Genomic DNA, 27,212 nt, shown 5'->3' with positions numbered 1-27,212 from the left:
TAAAAATAATTTTTTCGTCTGTTTTTATGTACTAAAATTTGCACTAGAACACATGTAAATTCTGCAGCATTAAAATTTGAATTTACATTTGAAAGTAAAGAAAGATACCTCAGTAAAAAATATTGATTTAAATATTCATAAGCAAGATTTATTTAATAAAAAAATAAAATCATAGGAAAATAAACAAACCGTGCTAGATTTATACATAATAAATTTATATATCTGTAAAATAAATGTATAAATTATTGAATGCACATTTTTCGTGCAGGAGAAAAATAAATAATCAATAAATCGGCATCAATCAAAACTACGAAATCGTGCACGAAACTGAACAACCTGCACCAACAATTTTTTTTAAAATGTTCTAATTTGTTTATTATTTGTTGCTTTTCCTGATGCCTTTAAGTTATTAAATTAAACAAAGCTAAATAGCTAAAATATAACAATTTTATTTTTTAAAATTAATTATTAGTAAGTTTATTTAAATTTAAAACAATTGTTTGCCTTATTTTATTTTGTTATTGCGATACATTATTCAGAGAAAAGGAAAAAACAAACTTATTTTTTAGCAAAATTACAGTGTAGACGTAAAATATGCTAGAATGACTTGTGATCTTATAAACAACAATGATTTTACAAATATCTTTAAACACCATCAATTATATGATACACCTAATGATTTGTTTTTTTCCTTCCTATTTTTTTTTTTAAAAAAATATAAAAGCACAAAATAATTTTTTTCTGCAATGATAATTAAAAAGTCAATTCGATACTTCATATTAAATACATACAATTTCTGGAAGACTGTATGCATAAAAATGCACTATAAATTTCTTATAATCTCTTCCTTTAAAAAATAAAAAAAAATTAAAGCTTGCAATTAATTGAAATAAAAGATTAATTTTAGATTTCAAAACATAATTTTTTTAAAATGATTATCATTTAAAAAATCTGAATGATGAAGCATCTTATAAAATGATCTGTCAAAAATGAAGGACTAATCAGTCGATAAGTTACATCATACGAATCTAATTTAAAATCGATCCAGTAGTGACGATTTCCTTTGTTGTTCTTACTGATGCCATTTGCCAACCAGCAAGCTTAAGTGAAATCAAGCAAATTTTGGAGGCAGATGGTGCGTTTCTTGTTTTTTCAGTGGTGCCCTCTATGGCCAAGAATTCGATTAAGCCACGCACACGTCATAGCCCGTTTTATAGCTCAATCATACTCCATTCATTCATTCACAGACCTTAATTTTGACCAGACAATCAATCTCCAATTCAGTATCTCCATAGGTTTTGTTTTGTTATGGGAAGTTGGTGAACTTTGCGACCCCTACAGATTTAACTTGCCCTAGTCACCATTTAAAACACAGGAATTCTTCGGCGGGCGGGATTTGAACTCCCGTTCTCATGAACGCGAGTCCAGCGTCCTACCAACCAAGCTATCCTGGCCCTACTATTTCCATTAAAAAAATGACACAAAACTTATGTTTTTATTGAATGGAAATTTTAAAAGGACAATTTCTTAAAGTTTTAGTTCATCATTATTATTTTTTAAAAAATTAAACTATTTAAATTTTTTTCTTGTAATAAACGAAAAAACTTGTAAATATATATTCCGACTAATAGTTATTTAAGTAAAGTTTATTAGGATAATCTTTAGTTGAAAATTTTGACCAGTAAGCTGCAAAATACAGTTTCGGAATTGGTTCAAATCCCAGCGCTGGCTGGTTGATCTGAATTATGCTCCCGGCTCGCATCGACTACAGCGACGACGTAAAATAGGCTCAGTGGTAGACGAATCATGCGTTGGAATCCTATTGCCATCGAGTTTACCGTGGTAGGTTTTCGTGGTTTTCTTCTTCAAGTAAGAATGTAGTAGTGAAGCCAAGTAAACTCAGAATGAGGTCGGCTGTTCAACGCCGGTTAATGAAAAAAAATAAAATATTTAAATTTTAGCGCAGTAATATATAAGTATAATTTTTATCAGTTGGTTCATCGGATTGGCGGTATTTGATCGTTTAACCCAATCGAGTTAATACGTCCAGGCTCAAATGCGTTAGAAGAATATCTTATTGGTTGGTGTCTAAATCTGATAGTAATTCAGTATTAAAACATGTATTAGAGCAAAAATGAACTTTTTCCACATAATTTTCTTTATTCTTATCACTATATTAAATTTTTTACCTCAATGTAGAGTGTTTAATAAATATAAATAAGCTTAAATCATAAATTTATATTGTTTGTTAAATACATTTATACACAAATACATAAAACAAGGTGACCGCAAAACAATATGGTCCGTAAAAAATTTATAACATCAACGATAATTTATATTCATTTTATAAATTTCAGTGATAATTAAATTTTCCGCGTCGTTTCTATTTTGATAACGTTAAAAATTGCGTCATGACAGTAGATAATCAAACGTTTTTGTAATGTTTTTTTAAAGCGTTCTAGGCAACATTAANAAAACTGATCAGATATCAGCAGAAATTCTTGATGTCACCATAGATCCAGTCTTATTTCAGATCATTGTCCAAAATATGTTTCATGCTCCGTGTGCATCACCATACATGTCTGTTTGAAAATGCACTAATGATATCCTAGAGAATTAACTGCTTTTTTTCACCATTAAATAAAATTTGCATTTCAAATCATAATCGCAAATGTCATTTACACACTTAAACACTTAAATACAAAATTCAAATTCAAATTGAAAGCGTTGCAACGCACGCAGGGTACAGCTAGTTTAATAAATATAAATAAGCTTAAATCATAAATTTATATTGCTTGTTAAATACATTTATACACAAATACATAAAACAAGGTGACCGCAAAACAATGTGGTCCGTAAACAATTTATAACATCAACGATAATTTATATTCATTTTATAAATTTCAGTGATAATTTAAATTTTCCGAGTCGTTTCTATCTTGGTAACGTTAAAGATTGCGTCATAGCAGTAGAAAAGCAAACGTTTTTGTAATGTTTTTTTAAAGCGTTCTAGGCAACATTAATTAAAGGTTCCTGTAAAGATATTTCTATATTCGAGGAAATAAATAGACTTCCCGGGATTTTTTTACATTATTCTATAACTTACGTGTACCTTTACAATCATTAAATTAAACCTTCTAGGTCCAGAGCGCGTATTTTCAAGACAAGATTCGTTTAAGATAAGAAGAAACGCTGAAACAGTTGTTGTAAAACCTCTTTATTACTGCATTGGTCGAAAATTTGAAGGTAATTACAGATGAAATAATTATTTATGAAGTGCTTTATGATATATTTTTATAATTTTTAGCAGTCAATAACGTAACTTTTGAAATACAGGGTTATTTATAATTCCCTCCGCCTGTAAACGCCATTTTTCTTTCCTACAACTGGCTTCAGTGGTATATGTTACTGCCATCTACCGGTAACAGCTTAAATTAAAACTTGAATGCTTTCGGAATAATTTCATATGTTCTTTTTTGCCATATTCGTCTTGGTTTTTTTATTATAACGCTTCGAAACCCAGGAGGGAATTATGAATAACCCTGTATAATGATAGTTTTAAAATTTTTATATTTGTTTATTAAATTCTTTTTCATGGGTATTAAACAGCATCAGTTCGTGACCTCTTTCTATAGTCAAGTTGGTGATACTAGGTACCTTTATTTGATAAATTTTAATTTTAAATTCATTTTCGTGAAGGAAAATAAATAATACAATTAAATGAAATAAATTAATTAAAAATTTATTAATTAAAATTTTTAGGGGTTTATTCAAAATTGAGACATGCATTAAATAAAAATTTGTTTCGGCTGGAGTTAAGATTTCTAGAACTCGTCTCTACAGGGAATAATTTTTAAACACCATCTTTATTAAATCAAGTTTAAAAATAGTTGGGGAGAGAAGATGTAACGAAAGTTACACCGTCTCTCCCCAACTTTTTTCACAGTAATAACTTCAATGAAGAACTTAAAAACTCAGCAAAGGCAATTTCTTCGAATACCATCTATGATCGCATGACTGCCAATACTGCCGTGCAATCGAAAAGCTAATTATTGCAATTTTTTTCCGAAAACAATTTTGTTTAATCAATTTTTTGAAATTATACTTTGGCGTTCATGGCATTAACAATGGAAAAAAAAGTTGTCAAGCCATTTCAGGGTGCGTAGCTAAATCTCTCAACAAAAAATAAGTACCTTTTAAGTACTTTTTAAGCACTCAAAAAACATTTTTACGCATTATATACTTTAACAAAATGCAAAATAATTTTCAAAAACTTTATATGATCATGATAAAATAACTAGTTTCTGACAAAGAACTGTTTTCTTGATCATATTAGCCGTTATAAAATGATCAAGAGATTTTTCGATTCGATATCAGAGGGTGGAAAATGACGCCTGAAGTAGATAATATCTTGCAAAATACAGCAGTTGCACATGAGTGTACCTGTACAACCATTTGTGCATGATTTTTTTTGAAACTTTAAATGACATTATTTCTAACTGCATGTAAGTTTTCATTTAATCATCTGGGTTTGTTTCTATATAGAAAGAGTAAAAAAATCTCGATTAAATGTGATGGGACATTAAAGCAGAGAGTTGCAAAAGCAGAGAGTTGCAGTTATACTTAAAATTAAAGCTTTTCTTAGTAATCTTTCATTTCATTTTCTTAAATTCTCAATTTTAATGACATTTCTTCTTATTAAACAAACTATTTACTAATAGGTTTAATCTCCAAATGTGACGCATTTTTGAATTGTTTCTGTGTTTTCACAAATGGATCAAAATTACTGAACGCAAATGTTGAAGACGGACAATTATCATGCATTCATGGCATTCGATTTCTAAGTATAACATGGGTTATCCTTGGCCATTTATATTTATCAATTCTTCTAACGGCAAGTAAGTATAAAATATATTCAATTTTTACTCACCACTCAATTTTTATCTTTATAACAACTGCTGCTCAATTTCCATTTTTACTAATTTGATATAAATCCTATCTCTGCATTCTATTATATTCATTCCAAAAAGAAATTAATTCAGGAAATTTTTTTATATACATGAAATCATTACATGTGTTAAACTTAGCGAATTAAAACCATGGGTTTAGAAGAGTAATTTGAGTGCCTGCCAACTATGTATTTTAATTTGTCAACTCTTAACTTTGCTAAGGAATCAGGCACAAAAACGTACATTCTTTTTATAAACATGACTTTATTTTGACGGATAGGGTTTTTTCAACCGTCAAAATATGGGAATATGGTATACTGTGCCACAATCTGGTATACGGCGGGATGGACTGACATGAAGTCTAGCTTCTTTGATTGTGCGCCGTAACATAACATGTAGCAAGAAAACGAGAGCAAGGTATAAAACAGTTTTACACAAATACACATTCACAAGGAGTAAACTCCCTTCCCAACTTGGACTGAGGGGATACCTTATGCATAAAAAAAGAGGAAAATCCGTCTTATCGAAATAAAGCAGCTTATGTTATTAGCCAGAATAACCACCATGTTTGTATATAACTTGGAATATGCGATGTCATTTGGCAACTGAAAATGGTGACATCAATATGGCACGATGTATCAATAATGACAACCTTCAAATCTATCCTAGACTAAAACTGCCTGCCATTGGCAAATAAAGCCTTACTAAGGATAGAGGAATGGGTTGCCATTCCATGACATACATCTCATTGTCCGAAAATCATACCAGTGTAGTTCTTTTCAGCAGAATTAGAGGCACCGTTCTTGAAATCTAACTTCATCTATTGATTCTTTGTGACCATGAGTTTCTAGCACTTTTTGGTAATTGGTAGACTTTGCACAATCTAGGGGAAAATCCATGTTAAGTTTATCACCAGGGTCGAAAATTTCTCATTAGTGATCCTTCATTAAAATCATTAATGAACCTTCTTTCTGCCAATCAGATTATCTTTCGTTGTTTTTTTCACCTACTGTCTTCTTTTTTTTACATCGTAAAAGCAACTTGTAAGATGAAACAATGGGACAGCCCACATTGGAAGCTGTCTACAGTCAAAGGAGAATAAGAAAGGAAGGAATTTTGGATGAAACAGTTGATCTTGAATCTTATTAGCATGGCATGAGATAAGAAAAGAATTTCTTCTGCAATGTACAACAATGTTGAGGCACATTGATGGTATGGGAAGAATTCTGCTATGATAGTAAGTTTAACATGGTTATCAAGCATCAATGAATTCTAAAAATCCATTTACTACCGGTTTCAGAGAGAATGGGTGGTCAAAGTTGGATTTTCATGGGTGCTATTGCTAAGTTGGACGTCTTTTACGTTGCATTGCTAAGTTGGACGCCATTTACGTTGCAAATGGTTTTTGAATTATTGAGTGCACGCCATTAAGGTTGCCTTTTCCCCTGATCTCAATCTCCAAGAAAAAGTAATGCGTTTTAACTATTCTGGTTATCATCTTTGAAAACCGGGATAATATTGACACAACTGATCTCTAAAGATTAGTAATGATAGTAAACAACATCATACATTCTAAATTATAAACAATCATGCTGGATATATCTTCTATTAACTGTAGTAGCTTTATTTCGGCAGAGTAAATTCCCCCCTACCTATTTACATACTCGATTTCTCATCTTGTTTAAATGAGGCTAGAAGTGAGTTACCCCTTGTAAATATGTATTTGCACTGCATACACTTTCTTAGTATAATTGTTTTGATCTCATCTGCTTTTTTTGTGCCTAATTATGACACACAATGTAGTAATATTTCAGTGGGACGCACATTATCTCCAAAACGTTTGAGGAGAATTAAAAACTTTTTGCACACAGTTATAAAATTATTTTACCTAAAAATAATTAAAAGCAAAGTATAATTTCATTAATTATACTTTTTATTATTTTATTTAATAATGGGTTGATTATTTTTTTAATTATAAGGTGTACAAATCCTTACATTATTTTAAATTTTGTAATTTAAATGAAAAAATACAAAACTTGAAAAATCAATCGAATAGTTCTTGAGAGTTCTATTTTGCAGATTTTGAACTAAGAAATTATTTGTTTGTTTTTGTTCAATGCTTTATTTTGTCATTTAAAATTGCATAGATTGAAATGAAGTAAAAGTTAGAATTCAACCTTCTAACCTTTTCCTGAATCCAACCTTTTCAAACTTTTTTGGCCAATATGAAATAAAATAATATAATATTTACAAAATAATATGATATTTACCAAAAAGTATTTTTTTGCGTGTGAAATCATATTTAGATTAAAAAAAATGTAAAATTGTGTGCAAATTTTTTTTGATTCGCTTGAAAAGTTCTGGTGACATGGGGAAACACACAAAAAAAATGAAACAAACTTTCGTCCACCTCTATCGGGCCTATATTTTCCAGATTGTGGTAACCCCATTGAGAAACAAATGCTTACTTATTCAGAGAAAGTAGGTTTTTGTATCTGATTTTGATTTGAATGCTTAACAGATCTTAACAGTTAACTTAATAGTTCTGATCTTAAGCGATAACTGTTTGTTAGATTGACCACTTAGTTCGTGAAACTACAACCATTAAAAAAAAGTTATTCAGTGTAATATCTTTTTGTTTTGATTCTCCAACATTCTTAACTCAAAGCTTCTATTTAGAAAATCTATACTGCCCAGTTCATCACATACATTGCATTGAAATTAACTAAACACAACAAGCACAATATACTTCATAACATCATTTGTAATATTTTTTTAGTACATTTGTACTTCATAAGTTCAACAAGTATTTACTACCTTTTTTATTATTTTTCATAAATTATTGCCTATAGTAAATCACTAGATATACCCTTTATTAACCTGTAATATGTCTATTATTTACATTGCTTTATTATTATTTTTTAAGGAACTTACAAGGATATTTTACCGCGTATTGACAATTTATTTTTTCAAGTCGTACTTAACGCTTGGTATTCTGTAGACTCCTTCTTCGTATTAAGGTAAGAATTATTTTTTTTTACACACGAAAGAAATAAAATTCAGTAAAATGATATGTGTTTTCAAGCTTTTTGATTAGTTTATTTTCTGCTTTTTTTAAAGTTTATTTGTTTAATTTTCAGTGTGCTGAAAATAATTACAACAAAAACATCAACATCGCATAATTTTTTGTTTAGTAAACTGATTTTTGTGTTCGAAAATGCAGTTTTAACTACTTAAAGGGTTGGTCCAAGATATGCTCATTAACTGAGTTACAGAATTAGTTTGAAAATGAATTTAAAAATTTATTTTTTCGAATAAACTTACTTTATTTGTCATCCGCTTTTAATTTTTGTAAATAAATAGTTTTTAAAATATTACTAAAAATACGTAATAAAAGATGAAATCTTATAGTTGTTAGGAAAACGAAGCATTACAGCTCATATCATAGATAATCGGTGGTTAAAAAATGATTAGTTTTGAATTGAGATGTTAGAAATAGGGCTATAGCAGCGTTTTGCCAATAATAATGATTACTCAGTATTTAGAAACAAATTTTTTTTGTTGATAGCAGCGTTTTGCCAATAATAATGATTACTCAGTATTTGGAAACAGATTTTTTTTGTTAATTGAAGCATCATTTCCAAAAATCTGAAATTTTTTTTCAAAAGAAAAAAAAATTGCCGTCTCACTTTTAGAATTTTTGTCATCAAGAACAATTCCGATTGCGTTTTGTTATTTTGCGAACTAGTTATAGCAAAAAAATAGGATAAAATGAGTTTCTAATTCTACTGAACGTTATAAAATATCTTCTAATTCATCTGGTATTTTGTATTGTGAATTGGTATTTTGATTGTATTGAATGCAAGGAAATATTTTGTTTCTTTTTTTTTTTAGTATTCTACGTATTTTACGACCAATACTATTTATAAGTTTACCTCTGAAAATAATTAGTCAGCCCTAAGGATATCATGAAAAATAAAATTTAATTCTCAATATTTTCGCCTCGGAACTTAAGAAACCACCTGGATTTGGTTAGGAAGAGAATCTACTGTTCGGCCATCAGGAGAACTCCCTCAGTCACCTGACTCACGCGATGTTCATTACTGAAGTTACGAAGATTGAACGTATTCATTTTAAATAGGGGAATGAGTTTGGCCGTTTCACATTGATATTGGTTAAGAAAATTATGTGTGATTCGTTTTCAACTCTTCCCTATTAGAAATTGTTTTACTCTTGTTTCTATAGCAGCTGACAATCTCAGACTTTCAGTCGGGAGAAGTTCTCGTGAAAGCTGAACAGTACATGGTTTTGCAGGTACGTCGCAGTTAGCTTTTAAGCTACTCTCTTTGGATTTGATCATACGTATTCACCACATTGCGGGGTTGCTGATTTCAGCGATTGATTAGTTTTTTCAACACTCCCTTCAAATTTTTTACAAGATTAAAGTCAGGTGATTTTTTTTCTAAGCTAGACAAGATGGTATAAGGTGTGAAAGCTCCACCTTATTCTATTTCGAATATAAGACTACTAGTTCCAAATTCGTCTAGCCCGTTGAACTTTGCTGCTGTCACCTTAAAAAATAGGGATATTGGCAGTTTACTAAATATGAAAATGTTGATTGGAAGACAGCACCTGATAGTACAAACTTTTAAAATAAACATGTAGGTTCATGTTAGTCATCACCTGGCTACCAGAATCATTAGACCCAATCAATTATCAGAACAGACCTCCCAAATATCACAGACCAATCACCGACTTTCCTTGAAATCTCTGGGACTGACTAATTGCTTGTTAACGAATAAACTCAGTGAAGTTTCAAATTTTTTAGAAAGAATATGAAGTAAAATAAGCATAATTTTTTTCTCCAATCAATTACGTAAGCAAAAGATGACTCGAGTTTTTTTAGATTTCCGATTAGTTTTTTATTTGTGATCTTAGACAACTTAGTTTTATCGGTATAAAACGAATTTTTTTTAAAAATATAAGTTCAAAGTGTAACATCAATGTTTGTCCTCAAAAATGAATGAATAAAATATTCTAGTTTGGTCACTAATTGCAGAATTGGAAAATGTATTGCAAAGTACCTGAAATTAGTATATACTCGCCTTGGTTTTAGTTATCTTAAAAATTATAATGTGAGTAATTTTTTTAAAGAAAAAAATGTGATTTATCTTTCAAAAGAAATTATTTCAGTTTTCAATATTTTTTGTTCGGTATGTGATGTACTTTTTTTTCTTTTTAAGTGGATTTCTCATGTCTTATTTATACTTTCAAGAGCGCACTAAGAGAAGGAGTGAAATAGCTTGGATTAATTTCTACTTTCACCGTTTCTTAAGGTATGCATAGACTGACTTATTTGTGTCACAAAAAATGTACTAATTAATTACACTGTCGGGGCTACGTTGCTAAAAATTCCTGATCACATAACGGTAAAAAATACTAGCCTCTTGAGTTCACATTTGTAAACTCCATTTTTACTGTAAAAATTTATCCCGTAATCTTTGCAGTTATATTTATTTAATTAAAATGATTCACAGTATTTTACAGTAAATATTACCATATATAACAGTAATACATACATATGCAGGCATGCGGCAATACATGTAGACAGTAGATATTACAGTAAAAATTACGGTACATTAGATTTTTTGTTTCACAAAATTTCACGGTAAAAAGAGTGTAGAAAAAGTTAGATTTAAAATTAAATACAATATCTTACTTTTCTATTTCTACGAAATATAAAAATCGAAACAGAGATCTTTTTATGAAATATAATCTTACAGATAAGAATTTATTACTAAGTAAATACTATACTCCTAATTATTGTTCCCGTGACATTCTTAAATAATTCCTAAAATGTAAATAAATAAATAAAATAAAGTATGGATTACCTCTATATTACCCTAAGTTCTGGAATTATTAAGCGAAAATAAAGTAGTTACGTTACAGATATTTATTTTAAAATTTATTTCGTAGATTAACACCGATCTATGTGATTGTCCTGGCTTTTTTTGCTACCGTTTTACCTTTATTGGGATCAGGACCTTTTTGGTATTGGTTTGACTTTAAAGTTGAAGAACATTGCCAGAACACTTGGTGGCGGAACCTCCTTTATATCAGTAATTTTCAGGATTTACTTGACCAGGTAGTATGGTTTAATGATAAAGTTTCTATGATAATTTTTCATTATATTTCAAAAAGTTAAAATTTGTTTTGTACTGATAATTATTTCAGGATTCCTCCAAATTTAGAAAATAACTCTTATTTTCCCGAATAAATTTAATGCAGGCTAATAAAATGAATAAACAGCTTATTTGATTAAAAGCACTCAGCTTTGCGTCGAAAAATTTTTACTTTGAAGAGAAAAATAACCTATATTTTTGAACATTAATAATTTCTATGTCTATCGTGTTTTAAAAATGGTGTCACACATTTTTAATTCGAGAAGTAGTTCTGATTAAAAATTGGTCAAAAATATTGCTTATTGTGTAATAAAAACGTGTACTAAATTTTAATCTTGCAAAGAGCATTTTAAATTTGCACCACGAAACTTAGAATGAATGAAACTTATAAAACTAATAATGAAATTATGGAACTTATTACCAATAAACAAATAATAAAACTTATAATGACTTTTAATGAAAAGTGCTTTAACTTTTAAAATTGGAAAGATACTTTGGAATTTAATTTCACAAATTTGCTTCATTTATATCTTTTGTATTTAATGTCATTCTTTAAAATGTTGCCATATACTAGTTGTATTTTCAAGTTGTATTTTTTCTCTAAAAAGTAGCTAATTTTATATTTTTTTAAATAGAAACGTGTAACACAAAACGTAACGTGTAACGTAAGTTACACAAAATCGTCTCACGAAACTAAACGCGATCTTTTCTTGTCTGATTATTGATATTTAATAATTTAATTAGATTAAAAATATTTTAAATGTATGTTTAGTGCGATGTTTTTAAATTGAAATATTAATAAGATATTTCTTTGCAGTGCATGCCTTGGTCTTGGTATCTTGCTAATGAAATGCAATTCTTCATCCTCAGTCCCATATTTTTGATAACACTCTGGAGGTAAATTTACAAGGAACATTTTAAACTTGTACCACGAATGTATGGAAAACGACAAACGCTGTTCAACATTATACGTAGATAATGACTTGAAAATTATGAATAATAATATAGAAAGAATAATATGAAAAAATTTAATTGATAAAAACTGTCTACTAACTGCAAAAATATATATAATGCAATAAAAGGTTAACGCACACATTTATTTAATTAAAACATTTAAAAATTTGGTAATAACATACTCTTTTCTTCCGAGCTTATAGAAGTTCTGCATTTTATATTTTATTTTATAATCGTCGTTGAACAGCCGACCCAATTTTTTGGGTTTACAAGTTCTAATGTTCCACTCCGTAGCCTTGTAATTTTGAACCCACTCCAGAAGACAAGGGAACTCCTGGATCAAATATTGGGAGAAATTTGTTTTCATGGAGGACTTTTTGATGGATCTAACCCGCATTTGCGCTACATGGAGAGGAAGGTCACGAGAACCTCCACCTTTTAGCCTGATAACTCTTTATTTAATTATGATTCTTTTATCAATATATACAAAATAATTGAGTTAGAAAAAGAAACCATAGTAAAAAAGTTGAAAATTTAAAGAATAATAAAATACAATCTACGGGCTTTAGAAACTTAAGTGTCGTTCTGACTGAATCCTGTTTGATCATTCCGCTAAAAATGCACCAGTCAAATTCCTAATATCAAAGAGAATATTTCATAAGAATTTTTAATTTAATAAAAAAATTAAAATACAATTGGTGCAGCGTTAGACAAATTGTGCATTAAAATGAAAGTTTGCTTTCAAAAAATTTTAATTCATCACAAAATCACGTGTTTATAACAAAAAGAGATGGACGGAATATCATCTTCTTCTTCTCATTGGCACGACAGCCCAGGATGGGCCTTGGCCTTCTCAACAAGCCTATGCCAAGACATTCATCACTTTTCTCAAATATTATCACTATCAGGAATATCATCACTCTTCTCAAAAGGTCGCACAGTGGAATGATAGTTAAACACGGTTCCCAGTAGATCACCAAAGTCCCCCATCACTGAAAGTGGTCAGTGAAAGGGAAGGCGATCATTGATCAAACCGTGAAGGCCCGAGGGTGCTCTTGATCGGTTCTCGTTTTACTGTTCTACCGTAAAGTGCTTGACATCGCGCGCAGCTTGTCGGGCCACCAAAGCGGGATAGCCATCCTCTCTGCTGCGGATCAAAATTGCAAAGGCATATCTTCGGATCATACTTAGGGATATTTCCCAGACCATCACCAACAGCCTATTATGAATCTCTAATGCGCTGTAAATAAAGTACTACTACTACCACTACTACCTGCCTACTTACTACTACTATTACTGCCACTACTACTACAGCTACAGCTTATCTATAGATAAAACCTGACAATTTTTCCCCCTGTTTTCGAACGGCAGTCTCAGAACGTCTTGGAGCGAACTCCAGAAAATCCATGTTCGGGACGTTACTTACAAGAAAACGAAAAATGCGAGTACGATAATTCGAAGTTAGACTGTATTTTAGGTTATGGGCAGATTTTGAAGGTGTCATTCATTAAAACAAAGCCACTGAAATAATAATAATTTTCCGCGCCGACCGGCCTGTGTAGGGGGCAGGGAACTGTCCTAGCATCAGAAAGGTCCTGGGTTCGAATCCCGGGCAAGGCATGGATGTTTCTTTCTCTCTCTCTGTGTTCTATGTCCTTTCTCCTTTGTGTGTGAATGCGACCCGCCCTATAAACGGGTTGTGGTTGCGTGAATGGCGTGGCAGAAGTCGAATTCCTGGCCATAGATGGCGCCACTGAAAAACAGGAACAATCGCACCTCCACTGCCTGAAACAAGCATACGACAAAATAAAATCATTTTCTATTTAAATTATAATTTTTAACTTCTAAAAATTACGATAAAAAATACTAAAAATGTCCGACTTACTTTTAATTAATGTTTTATTATCTTTAGGTGGCCAAAAACGGGTTATTCAGTTTTAGTTCTATTTTTATGCTGTTCCTGGATATCAGGGTTCGTGATTACTTACTATTATGGATTAACTGCTGGTTCCATTAGCAATCCCAAAGACATAGCAAAAGATCCTGCTGGATATGTTTATAAGTGAGTCCAATAACTTAATGAGAGCAAGCGATGAACCACTGAGGAGTATCCGTTACTGTCACGTGAAAAAACCAAAAACCCAAATGGATAGAGGTACTAAATCAATTTTATAGACAACGTGTGAAGCAAAATTGTAAAAACTGCTTGGAAGAGCGGTAATGCAGGCGTCAAACCTGTGACGTAATGAATTGCACACGTCATTTAAGGTAGTTCTGAAAATAGGCTTAGTCTGCTTTTTTCTGAAAATGGCGCTAAACGTCAATGCGGTGAAAAGTCAAAGTTTTATAGAAATGAAACGCATTTGTGGTCTAATTGTTTAATATGTAAAAAATTACTCCAATGCTGGGTTATGTGGGCTCATAAAAATTTGCAAAAACTGAGAATAAGGAAGAGATTTAGAAAATTTTCATCTACGTAGTTTTTAAATTTTCATCACTTTGAAAAATATCGCCAAAATGGCGATTTTTACATAAGTTTAATAATTTTTAAAATATTTAAGTTATTTATCAGTCCTAAAGCGCTCAGATAATTATTCACGGCAATATGATATGTAGTTTAAAATCATCGTTTTGGTTTAACTGTGGCTCTTTTATTTTTCTTGGCAACAGCGCTTTGGAAAACCATGTCTAGTCAAGACACATTAATAAGCGTTCTAGTGGTACAACGCTTGCTCTCCGTCTATGTATTCTATGGTAAAAATTCCTTGTTTAGAGGCTTTCCATCCCCCTATAAGTTTCGAAACACCCTGCATGAATGTTTGTTTGTAGGAAAGGAATAAAAAAAAATGCAAACATCATTAATGTAATCTTTTAAATATTTTTAAGAAAAAGAATCGTCTAAAGTTTAATACCTAACTATAATACTAATGTTAAACCGATGAGAAAAAAATCCTTTTTCAAAAGTTTCTTCCAACTTTCCTAATTAAACTATTTCGACGACATTTATGATCGATGCTTAAAGGTCTCCTTTGCACCTGTTGTTCAAACGTCAAGTCCTTAGGTCAAGATTTATTTTATATTTTCTAACCGGCTTAGAACTGCTGATCATATTTTGAGTTTACGACAACCAATGTTTAACGCCGTACCCTAGTAATTTTGAACCCGATCCAGAAGACAAGGGTACTCCTGGATCAAGTATTGGGTGAAATTTGCCATCGTGGAAGACTATTTGTTGGAACTAACCCACATTTGCGTTACATGAAGAGGAAAACCCCGAAAACCGCCCAAGGTTAGCCTGATGGCAAGGGGACTCTAACCCATGATCTGTCTATCATTGAGGATATTTTACGTCAGTACAATGGTCAGTGTGACCCAGGTGCGGCATTCGTGTCGATCAGCCATCGTTGGGATTTGAATGTGGCTCTCCTCATTGGAAGGCGAACGCTCTATCCCCTGAGCCACCACGACTCTTAGGCATAGATTTTATTATTTTAATTTTATAACTGTCGTTGAACAACCGACACAATTTTGAGTTTGCGACTACCAATGTTCTACTCCGTAGCCTCTTCCTTCCTCTATATACGCCGTAAAAGCCAAAATATGGTAAATCCTAGGTTTTACCGGTAAAACAAAGATTCACCAAAGTGGCTTGGTAAATATGCGAAGTATGCTTAGATATGATTTCATTTCGGCCTTTTACCAAGCTTATGGGGTGCAGCCTATTTACCTTTGCGTTAATATCTAGGTGTTACTGCAACGGCTTTGCAAAGGGCCAAAATGGAAGCATATTAAAGTGTTCAAGGCATATTGGTAAATACAAAGTTTTATCGGTAAAACCTAGGATTTTCAAACTTATCAGATTTATTATACCTATAAATTTAACCTAAAAATTAGGCACATTTTTAAGTTTACTAATTAGTATTTAAATGAGAACGTACACAAATGTTTCTAAACTATGAATTCAGTGAAAGAAAAGAAGGTGGTAAAACTATCTACAACCTATCTATCTATAATTATTACAATCTATATAATCACATGTTCAGAAGAGCGATTTTTTCCGTAAAATACCATGATTTCCATACAAACAATAAGGTTTTCAGCTGATTTAATCCCCGGTGGCGGTGCTATGCCCATCTTGTTCCAGATCCATAAGTACAAGTTACTATGGGGGAAAAAAGGCTGCCTATATGCAAGACTGACCCCACCACTATTCTCATACCATTGGTCTCGAAATTGTGGTACTGTCACGAGACTGCTTTGTTATAACCAGGCTAGAGGGCGAATGCAATCGAGTTAAATTTAAAAAAAAAGGAAAAACAAAAAGAAAAACAACAGTAGCAACTTGCATTTGATTTTTATTGCTGCTTCATTTTTTCTGACCTTAATAACATTTGGAACCTTTAATAAATTTGAGATCTCTAATTATAATTAAAATATTTTTATTTCATTTTTTAAATAACTGCAAAAATGTATGTTAAGGGTAACAATTACGAGATACCCTACATGAATTAAAAAATTTTGATATATTGTATTCATACTTCTCCAGCTGGAAAACATTCATGGATAAAATTTACATAAAGCCATACATAAGGATTGCACCATACATCATCGGAATAGGTCTTGGTCATATCATGTTTAAGAGAAGAAATGCAAGTTTTAAAATCAACAGAGTAAGTGCTTCATTTGTAATTTTTCTATTTACTTTTTTTTGTCAAAAAAAAACTAAATAAAATTAATTAATTGTTATTTTGTTCACGTGGTAGATTATTGAAAAAAAATGGTTGTATTGTTTTACTTAACTCTCAATTAACTATTTATGTAAATATTAAATGAAATATACCAAGAAAAATAACGTGTCCCTATTTTGATTTAGTGTAGATGACAATAACGTTTATCGTATTTATATATGTATATGTACATTATCATTCAATTTTCCGCCGATTTATCATGCATCTGAAAAAGCTCGTATAATATTTTTCAGTGCTATGTAATAAACCAATAATTTCGCACAATAACTTTGGTTTCAGTATAATAAAATCCTTTAGCTTCAAATGCATGTTTTCAACGAGTTATAACTTTCAAAGTACTGCATTTATAAAACTTTTACGATAAACCAATAATTTCGCTCAATAACTTTGGCTTCAATATCATAAAATCCTTTAGCTTCAAATGCATGTTTTCAACGAGTTACAACTTTCAAAGTACTGCATTTATAAAACTTTTACGATAAACCAATAATTTCGCACAGTAACTTTGGTTTCAATATAATAATATCCTCTAGCTTTAAATGCATGTTATCAACGAGTTACAACTTTCAAAGTACTGCATTTACAAAACTTTTATGATAAACCAATAATTTCGCTCAATAACTTTGGTTTCAATATAACAAAATCCTTTAGCTTCAAATGCATGTTTTCAACAAGTTACAACTTTCAAAGTACTGCATTTATAAAACTTTTACGATAAACCAATAATTTCGCACAATAACTTTGGTTTCAATATAATAATATCCTTTAGCTTCAAATGCATGTTTTCAACGAGTTACAGCTTTCAGAGTATTGCATTTATAAAACTTTTCTTTTTCACAACTAAAAAATTGCCTAATAGTCTTTTTGACAATAGTGGAAGTATGTATTGGTTCATATACAAGATGTGTTGTAATGAAAATTCCCAATAAATGAAAAAAAGGGAATATAATATGACGATTAATTACAAAACAGAGAAAATTGTCATCGCATTAATGCAATCACTGGTTATTTATTGCTTAAATGTTTATTAATTTTTTATTCTTTGTTTCTGGATAGACTTTCATAAACACCTCCCTATTTCAAGTCATGGATTACAAAAACCACATCAATTGATATTTGTTCTCCTGTCGTCAGTAGGGCTGGATTGGTTTTCAATTTCAGGCAATATACGTCTCTTGAAGATGCCACAAAATTTCCTTCTTTCTTCGAAATTCATATTTATGCAGAAATCACCACCAAGACAGTAATGGTTAATAAGTTCATCATAAAAAACTAAATAAATTCTTTAAACTAATATTTTATAAAAGCATTAAAAATGCACGCTGGTGGAAATAAAAAGAAAAAACTCTGTCTGGGAAACAATCAACTTCAAGAAGTTTCAAAATTATCGTCTGTTTTTTTTCATTGATCTTATGCTGCTTTTTTTAATTAATGCTTATGATAGCCTGTTTTTTTATGACTCTTACAACTCTTTATTTGTAATTCTACTGTTGAAGTGGATCGTGTCGAGAAGTGTATGGACATTAAAAACTTAGGACTTCACCCCTTTTCCTACTGGGCAACATTTAGAATTCTTGTTAAAAACGAAGTTAAAATGGTATAACAATACTTTACATTAAGGATCACAAATTAATATTTAACTAATGAAAATCAAAAAAGCTATTAGAATCTCACAATTAAGGAAGATCGGTGTAAATACATAAAAACCTGTTTCATTGTCTGATGATATTTGAAGAGGAGGCGTTTCTAACCATCACCATTCAACTCCTTTCTTTATTCTTAAGCAATCAAACAGGTTGCAATGTTTTTTACATCCACCCTCCTCAACTGTAACTCCTTTGATTTCGATTGATTTGATTTTTCTCTTCTTTACATAATAATTTGCGATCCTTAAAAATAAATATTAAGGGCAGTTATTACAGAATGCCCTATATGTACACCAAGGAAAATTTTAGAATTTATTGACTGATATTCTACATACTTCAACTTTCGCTTATTACCTTTCAGATTTATTTATGGCTTGGTTGGTTAATTGCAGTTCTAGTTGCATTATTCTGCGTTTATGGCTTATATGGACAAACTTTAGGAATAGTAGGAGCAAGTTTCTATAACGCTTTAAGCCGAACAGCTTGGGCTTTAAGTGTGGCTTGGGTGATTTTTGCATGCTTATCTGGAAGAGGAGGTCTGTATTGATTTTACATCATGCTGAAAAATTTTGTAAAGTTAAAAATCTAAAGTTTTAAAATTGTGCATCTGACAAATTTATTATATTAAACATAAGTTACAAATTAGCTAAGGATCTTTATAAAAATATGATAAAGAAGGTTATCGAAAACGGAAAACATTGAATTGAACATTGATTAAACATTACATTGTAAACATCGTTTGAATGTTAGAATACTACTACCAATAAGACAAGTGAATATACGTAAAACTCTATATATACCACAAATAGACAAATTGAAATAATTTATGGTAAGTATAATTTATAACAGTTTTCACAAAGTTATATTACATTCATTGTATATCTTAGAACTTGATTTTCGCGAATAACGTGGGGAAATAGAAATAAATAACTAATGAATCGAAAATTATAAAATTTAAAAAGACAGTTTTCGAGACAATCAGGCTTTCGTAAGAAAATGCTAGAATAATTTTAAAATTCAAAACAGTATATTTAAGTTAATTAAATTAGTTAAAGTTTAAAAGTTTATGGTAAATGAAATACTGCTGTTAAACGGAAAGTTTGAATCGCGTTTGGCACTGTTAAAAATTTTTTTTTTTTTAAATTGAGTAAAAAAAGTGTCAAAATAGCTCTGAAACAAATGTAGTCAAATATGAAAATACATGTGCTCATTATTGAAAATAGTAAGACACTTAAAAATGGGGTTTTAAAAATTCAAATTTGTTTCGGGGTTATTTGGTTACATTTTTGCTCAATTTTGCGAAATCCTTTTACAGTGCTGGTTCTTCCTCACGGACTCGCCGCTTTACCCCTCATTACTGATTAACCCCATACAATGTATTAAAAAATGACTATGCATTTAAAGTGCAAAACAAAAGACATAAACACTCTGACATTGATTTATATCGTAAAGTGGATTGAAAAAAATGCGACATTGCACACTTAAAGTGCAAATCGGTGGAATAAAAGACAAACAGATAAACCAGATAAGAAATTGCCTTTTTCTTTACTGTTATAAACATCAAAACTAAAAACTTATTTTTAATGTTTCTATAGATTTTCTGCTACCTTCATTTTAAAAAATTCTTTCCAATTTGTAACATCTTCTAACATTTTATATTATTTGATAACCCAATAAATTAAAGTATTAATATGTTACTTAAACATATTATACAAAATATATAATATAAATGTATATTCACATCTAAATAAGAACAAATATTCTGGTTTTTTCTATTTAATTGGCAATTTTAATTTTGTTTTTCACAGAGCATCTATTTTTAATATGCAGAAATATGCCCTTTACCCGCGTCTCCACCTTAACTTTTCTTTTTGAGGAAATTATCAGTCAAAAATCCCTATTCTTTGATCTTTAAAACTTGATTTAGTTGTTTGTACACCGAAGAGCCATTACATTATGACCACCCTCCATCTATAACAATAGGCTAGCCCAGGTTTTCATGGTTTCTCGCCCAGGAACAATGTTTTCAAGGAACACATTAGGACCCATAATCCTCATAGAACAATCCCTGACGTCTGTAAGCTACTTGAACATGGTTGCAGACAAGGTTCACCCGTTCATGGCAACAGTTCTTCCTGCGGAGGATGGTGTTTACCAACAGGATAATGCACCATATCATAAGGGTCGAATCGCCGAGGAACATTCCAGTGACTTTCAAGTCATGTCTTGGCCCCCAAATTCACCTGACCTTAATCCAATAGAGCATTTGTGGTCCTACTTGGAAAACCAAATTCGTGCTGCCACGCTACCTCCTCGCAATGTGAGGGTATTGCAGGATCAGTTGGTGAGCGCTTGGTAGCAGATACCTCAGACTACCTATCAGCACCTCGTGGAATCAATGCCACGGCTGGTGCTAGCAGTTTTGAGGGCTAAAGGTGGTCCTACATGTTATTATCAGGGTGGTCATAATGTAATGGCTCTTCGGTGTATTTATAACTGGCTATCTAATGGAATGAATATCGTTCTATAGTCATTCAACAGTTTTTCTCAATAATTAGGCAGAAAGAAAATGAAAAAAATAGTTTGAGATATATTTAGACAAATCATTATATTTTAAAAAATATTGAAGAGATAAGTACATCAAATTTTAAGGTGTGCAGTATGACTGCTAATTTCTTTTTGTGTTTTGCGATCCTCGTCTTAACTGCATGTCATTATTATAACAAACAGACGTTATTCCTAACGATTTTTAGTTTTATTTGATAGGTAAACTAGTTTATATAATTTTAATTGCAAATTTTCTGTGATTCATCTCTATCATAATTCGCAATATTTGGAAAACATTCTTATATTTCATACTTTAATATTGATTTGTGAAGTTAATTTTCAGAATGTATATATTAAGGACATCTGCCGAACTGCCTGTGTAGGGGTCAGGGAACTGGTCTCGTATCAGAAAGGTTCTGAGTTCGAATCCCGGGCAAGGCATGGATGTCCTTTCCTTCTCTGTACTCTCTGTCCTTACTATGGGAGCAACGTTGGACCACCTAATATGGTGCCCCTGAAAGGGTGGCCGAAAAATCTGCCCTTCAGATACCTGTATGAGGAAAGGTCATTCTCTAGTTGGGCATTGGAGCAAAATATTAAGGACAGTGATTACAAAACACATTTAAACATAAATATTTTGGTTTGTCTAATAATTTTATTGATAAATGTACATTAAAAGTAGAAGATAAATTTGTTTGTTTATCTTTTTTAGGAGTTGTAGATAAGATTCTGTCTTGTAGAATTTTCATCCCTTTGAGTCGGATAACTTTTTGTGCATATCTCATCCATCCACTTTTTATTGGTTCTTATATGTTTACTTTACGAACTCCTCTAGCTTTTTCGCACCCAACAATGGTGAGTGTTTCCATATACATTTACTAACATAGTTTGAGGGCCGGGATAGCCTGGTTGGTAGGGCACTGGGCCCATATCCAAGTGGTCATGGATTTGATCCCTGTCGGCCGAAGACTCCCCGTGTAGTAAATGGTGACTGATGCACGTTAAATCTGTCGAGTCTCAAAGTCCTCCATATTCCCATAACAAATCAATACCTCTGGGGGTACTGAATTGAAGATTGATCGTTCTCTGATTCAGGTCAAAATTACGATCTGTGGAAGAATGAATGTATGTATGAATGGGCTACCCTATAAACGGGTGCGACGTATGGTGTAGCGGAAGTCGAATTCTTGGCCATAGATGGCTCCACTGGAAAACAAGAACAATCGCACCCCCTCTGCCTTAATGGTATACGTCAGCAGCAACAACAACATAGTTTGAAAATATTTATTTTATAAAATTGTTATATTGATGGGAGATGGAATTATATTCCGACGCATTATCTTTCAATGTAACCAATGCATTTTAAAATACCAATTGAAGGCTTAATTTAAGTGATATAACGATAAGTCACATTTTCAAATTGCTCAGAAGAACGTTTTTTTTCTTCTTTTTTTTGCAAAAAGCGCAACAATTTAAATGTGAGCTGTTGTTGTTCATTTACGTCGCACTTGAGCTGCACAATGGGCCATTGGCGACGGTCTGGGAAACATCCCTGAGGATGATCCGAAGACATGCCATCGCAATTTTGATCCTCTGCCGAGGGGATGGCACCACCGCTTCGGTAGCCCGACGACCTGCACGCGAATTAAATGTGAGCAATAAGATATTAAGTAGCCATTGAGTTGCCATTAGGAAAGATTCTATCACTGATGTCGGTTCAAAGTTCACCCAGTTTTAGATAGATATCAGCCAAGCTGGAAAGCTAAGGTGGCCAGTTTGTATTCCTGAACATATTGTCACCAGCATGCCATTGTCTTGAAATTGTGAAATCTTAAACTTCAATTCTTCACCGACTGACAGCTTGCTTTGCGGGATGTTTTACTTTAATGAGATGCTTTCTCATATTATTCTAATATCTGATTGACTAACATTCGCATATTAGTATCAATTGTTCAGGAGAGTGTTATTTTAAAACACAACAATTTCAATGTGAGCAATAACATGTAATGTAGCCAATGTATGCAGTAGTAAAATCATTGAGCTGCCATTAGGAAAGATTCTATCACTGATGCTGGTTTAAAGTTCACACAGTTTTAGATGAATATCGGCCAAGCTGGAAAGCTAAGGTGGCCAATTTGTATTCCTGAACATATTGTCACCAGCATGCCATTGTCTTGAAATTGTGAAGTTAATTGTTTATTCGACTGACAGCTAGCTTTTGTGGAAGTGTTTTACTTCAATGAGATGCTTTCGCATATTGGTCTAATATCTAGTGGAAATTTTAAAAAAATTGCAAAGAATCTATCTGGAAATAATACCAAGGGATTATCTAATGTCGAAATATCACACTTGGAAAAAATATGTTTTTTTTTAAAATATTGCTCCAATATTTTTAATAATAGTAAATTCCTTTTTTATTGTCTTTTATTTTAAGTAGGTATGCACAACAACTCTGAGCAATCATTGTCTCATTACAATAATTAAAATTTGATTCAGAATCTAACCTAGTTTAAAGCAAAAGCGATATTAAATCAATAATATCAAACATCAGAACAGCAATTAATTGCAATATTAATTGTTATTTTTATTATTTAACTAATAATTGGCGATTTATCACATAAAAAGTCAAAAATACGAAAAAGTAATGAAATGGAAATAAAAATAGTTTCTGTAGGGACTGTTTTGTTCGTTTGCGTTGTTGTAATGGTACAAAGAATACACTTAAGCAATAGTGGCCATTTTAACCCATTCTCGCTTCCCAATACACAGAGTTGGTTGATAAATAATACAAGTAGTTTATGAAAGTCCTTCGTGAGGTTTATTAGAAGTCGTGAATAATTATATTTTTTTCGTCTACCTTCTCAAGCATCCTTTTACCTACAACTTGCAAGATTTTTTCAGTTCTAATGCGTTTTGTACATGAACCATTGAAGTTGCCAATGTGCGGCGGCCTCTGTATTGCCTGACAAGGAAAGTGCGGCTACCACAATATAAAGCTTCGTAACTCAACCAGGACTTCGGCGTACACGCTTTTCAATCCGGTAAAAATTTCGGTGTATAAATATTTTTCCTAGTATAGAGCATCCATCTACGTCTACGGCCTCAGAGGTCCTTGGTTCGAACCCTGCCGGCAGCCGACAAGCATCTCTCTCTCCTGTTTTCCTCCACATTCGTGATTACGAACACTTGAATACGCAATGCAACATCTTCCTCATCGGCAGAGCTACACTACTTCACCTCGTTCCACGGTTTGCCTTGATTCGACAATTAATTCGTCTAAGTCTACAGCGTCAAGGCCCAAACTGCACTAGAATGGCGACTTCACTTACGGCCTCTCAGTGTCATGAAATGCTCACGACTATCAACGAGTCAGACGTTTTGCTTTTATGGAGGGGGAGTTTGTGGCGTCCAATATATAAAACTTCTAAACTCACTCTGGACTGAGTTTCCTAAGTGCTTAGATCAGTGTTTGCCAAACTTATGACTTTTGTGCACCCTTTCTAAATTTTTCGTAACACTGAGATAGCCAATAGAAAAATACGTAATCGTAAATTTTCATGGCTAGTTGTGTTTTTAAATAAAAATTTTTGAAATTTTCGTTTGTTGCAAGATATTTCGGATAAGAGCCCGTACCCCCGCTAAACTGTTCCCGTACCCTGGGGGTACGCGCACCACACTTTGGGAAACACTGGGTTAGATCATCCGAATATAACCCCAAAGGTCCATCGTTCGAATCCTGCTGACAGCCAACAAACATCTCTCTTATTCTCCTCCACAAAAGTGATAAACACCAACTTATGGAGCTTTTTTTAATGTGTGACGTTTTTTTTAAATTGAAGTTTCTTTATTTTTTTTATGTCTTACAAAAGAAACTAGGGAAATGTGACTCGCCAATTTTGAAATAAACTTGTGGGACGTATGCCTTATGAGGAATAATTTTAGGGGGCAACATTCGTTTCGGCCCATAGAAGGTCCTGTGAGAGATAAAAAATAATTCAATATATAGAAAAATCGGTATTTTATTACTTCAATGCAGACTATTAGTTATTGTAATTGTCTCATAATCCAATTAATTTGTAATTAATTGGATAATTAATTAATTTGCTAATTAATAAATTATTCAGAAAATTAATTAATCGTTTCGTAATTGCTAATTATTAATTAATTGTTAATGAATTATTAATTAATTAATTGATTTGCAATTACATACTCCAATTAATTTGGAAAGTTTTTTGAAAAAAAAAATTAAAAAAATTTGATGTCAATTTTTTTTTTTTAAATTAACCTAACAGGTTTTTCTGAAAAACTGCAGATACATAAAATTTTCAAAATCAATTTTAACAATAAATATGCATTATATAGTACGTGAAAGTAATTAATTATCCAATTAATTACAAATTAATTGGAGTATGAGACAATTACAATAACTAATAGTCTGCATTGAAGTAATAAAATACCGATTTTTCTGTATATTGAATTATTTTTTATCTCTCATAGGACCTTCTATGGGCCGAAACGAATGTTGCCCCCTAAAATTATTTCCCATAAGGTATACATCCCACTAATTTATTTCAAAATTGGCGAGTCACACTTCCCTAGTCTCCCTTGTTAGCTATATATTTATTGGCTTCATTTTTTTTTACAGGTTTTGTTGTTTTTGGGATTGATTATGCTGATTTTTACTTCCTCAATATTAGTATCACTGATATTTGAATCTCCGGTGATTAGAATGGAAAAAATGCTGAATAATAAGCTTCAATCACGATACAAATGTTCCTAAGTTATGCATTATCTTTCATCTTAATTATGATGAAGATACAATTAAAACTGTTATCTGATTTTATTTCGCTCAGACTTTAAAATCTGATGATGTACAAGTTCAACTCAAGATGAAAACAATCATAAACTGTACAAATTTATTCAAGCTAAGCTCAAATGGTTTTTAAGTCGTGTTTGATTAGATTTAAATAACTGATAAAGAACAAATTCAACTCAAGATGAAAACAATCATAAACTGTACAAATTTATTTAAGCTAACTCAAATGGTTTTTGGGTCGTGTTTGATAAGATTTAAATAACTGATAAAAAACGAATTCAACTCAAGATGAAAACAATCATAAACTGTACAACTTTATTCAAGCTAACTCAAATGGTTTTTAAGTCGTGTTTGATTAGATTTAAATAATTGATAAAGAACAATTCAACTCAAAATGAAAACAATCATAAACTGTACAAATTTATTCAAGCTAAGCTCAAATGGCTTTTAAGTCGTGTTTGATTAGATTTAAATAATTGATAAATAACAAATTCAACTCAAGATGAAAACAATCATAAACTGTACAAATTTATTCAAGCTAACTCAAATGGTTTTTAAGTCATGTTTGATTAGATTTAAATAACTGATAAAGAACTGATATTTATTTGTAAGCATAATGTAAAGGAAATAATCATAAAATGAACAAATTCTTTAGTTTTAAATAGGGTGTACGGACTATTCAAATGCTTGATTATTTAAATAATAACACTAAAAATGCATAAAAATACACAAATTTACTGTATAATCTGTGAAATAAATATCTTGATTAGTCTCCTGATAGTAAAACAGACAGTCTAACTGTAATTACTTAAAGTTTTTTTTAAATAAAGATCAATTACACCAATGAACATTTATTGAAAATCTTGAAATGTAAATAAAATGTAAAATTAGAAGAACTGTGAAATTTTCAATTGTTTTTATTGTTAAAAATTGGCTTCTTATTTCTAGCATATAAATAAAATTGATTTTTTAAGTAAGCATTTCTATAATTTGATTTATGAAATTATAGTTTTATATTTATTCAACTTAATTTATATGTTCTGGGGTATTTATTGCATCATACTTTTGTAGTGCATCTACCACTACAAAAATACAATTCCAATTCACTAGTATATAAGACATGTTAACTCGAGTCCATGTTGGGGTACCTTTCCATAGATGAAGGTTGACATTGTCTATGACAACCCTCATTGGTGACCTTCGGACGTGATGTGAACATGCCTGCCTTGACAGAAACGCCCACTACGATTTGAACACGCCTACTTCGATGGATGGTCCACATTGAAAAGTTGACTTCCTACTTGCGACTGCGACATTGTCTTCATCGCGCTGTTGCTGCTCAGTCTCGATCACACACAACGTACAATGTA

General features: G+C 31.5%; 1 protein-coding gene across 1 annotated transcript in view; it reads left to right on the top strand.

Annotated features, from left to right (window-relative positions):
• The window catches only part of LOC107454327 (nose resistant to fluoxetine protein 6), a 37,516-nt gene extending 10,697 nt beyond the window's left edge, over window positions 1-26,819 (top strand). The window contains exons 6-16 of the mRNA XM_043040848.2: window positions 3,142-3,246; window positions 4,722-4,898; window positions 7,876-7,969; window positions 10,193-10,285; window positions 10,926-11,094; window positions 11,949-12,028; window positions 13,998-14,147; window positions 16,632-16,755; window positions 18,841-19,015; window positions 21,739-21,881; window positions 25,672-26,819. Coding sequence (XP_042896782.1) covers window positions 3,142-3,246; window positions 4,722-4,898; window positions 7,876-7,969; window positions 10,193-10,285; window positions 10,926-11,094; window positions 11,949-12,028; window positions 13,998-14,147; window positions 16,632-16,755; window positions 18,841-19,015; window positions 21,739-21,881; window positions 25,672-25,806 — 1,445 coding nt within the window. The 3' untranslated portion in view covers window positions 25,807-26,819. The remainder of the gene's footprint in view (window positions 1-3,141; window positions 3,247-4,721; window positions 4,899-7,875; window positions 7,970-10,192; window positions 10,286-10,925; window positions 11,095-11,948; window positions 12,029-13,997; window positions 14,148-16,631; window positions 16,756-18,840; window positions 19,016-21,738; window positions 21,882-25,671) is intronic.
• The last annotated feature ends 393 nt before the right edge of the window (window positions 26,820-27,212 follow it).

The sequence above is a fragment of the Parasteatoda tepidariorum genome, chromosome 8 (assembly GCF_043381705.1).
Source record: "Parasteatoda tepidariorum isolate YZ-2023 chromosome 8, CAS_Ptep_4.0, whole genome shotgun sequence".
Lineage (NCBI taxonomy): Eukaryota > Metazoa > Arthropoda > Arachnida > Araneae > Theridiidae > Parasteatoda > Parasteatoda tepidariorum.
This window is presented reverse-complemented; position numbering and strand designations above follow the sequence as displayed.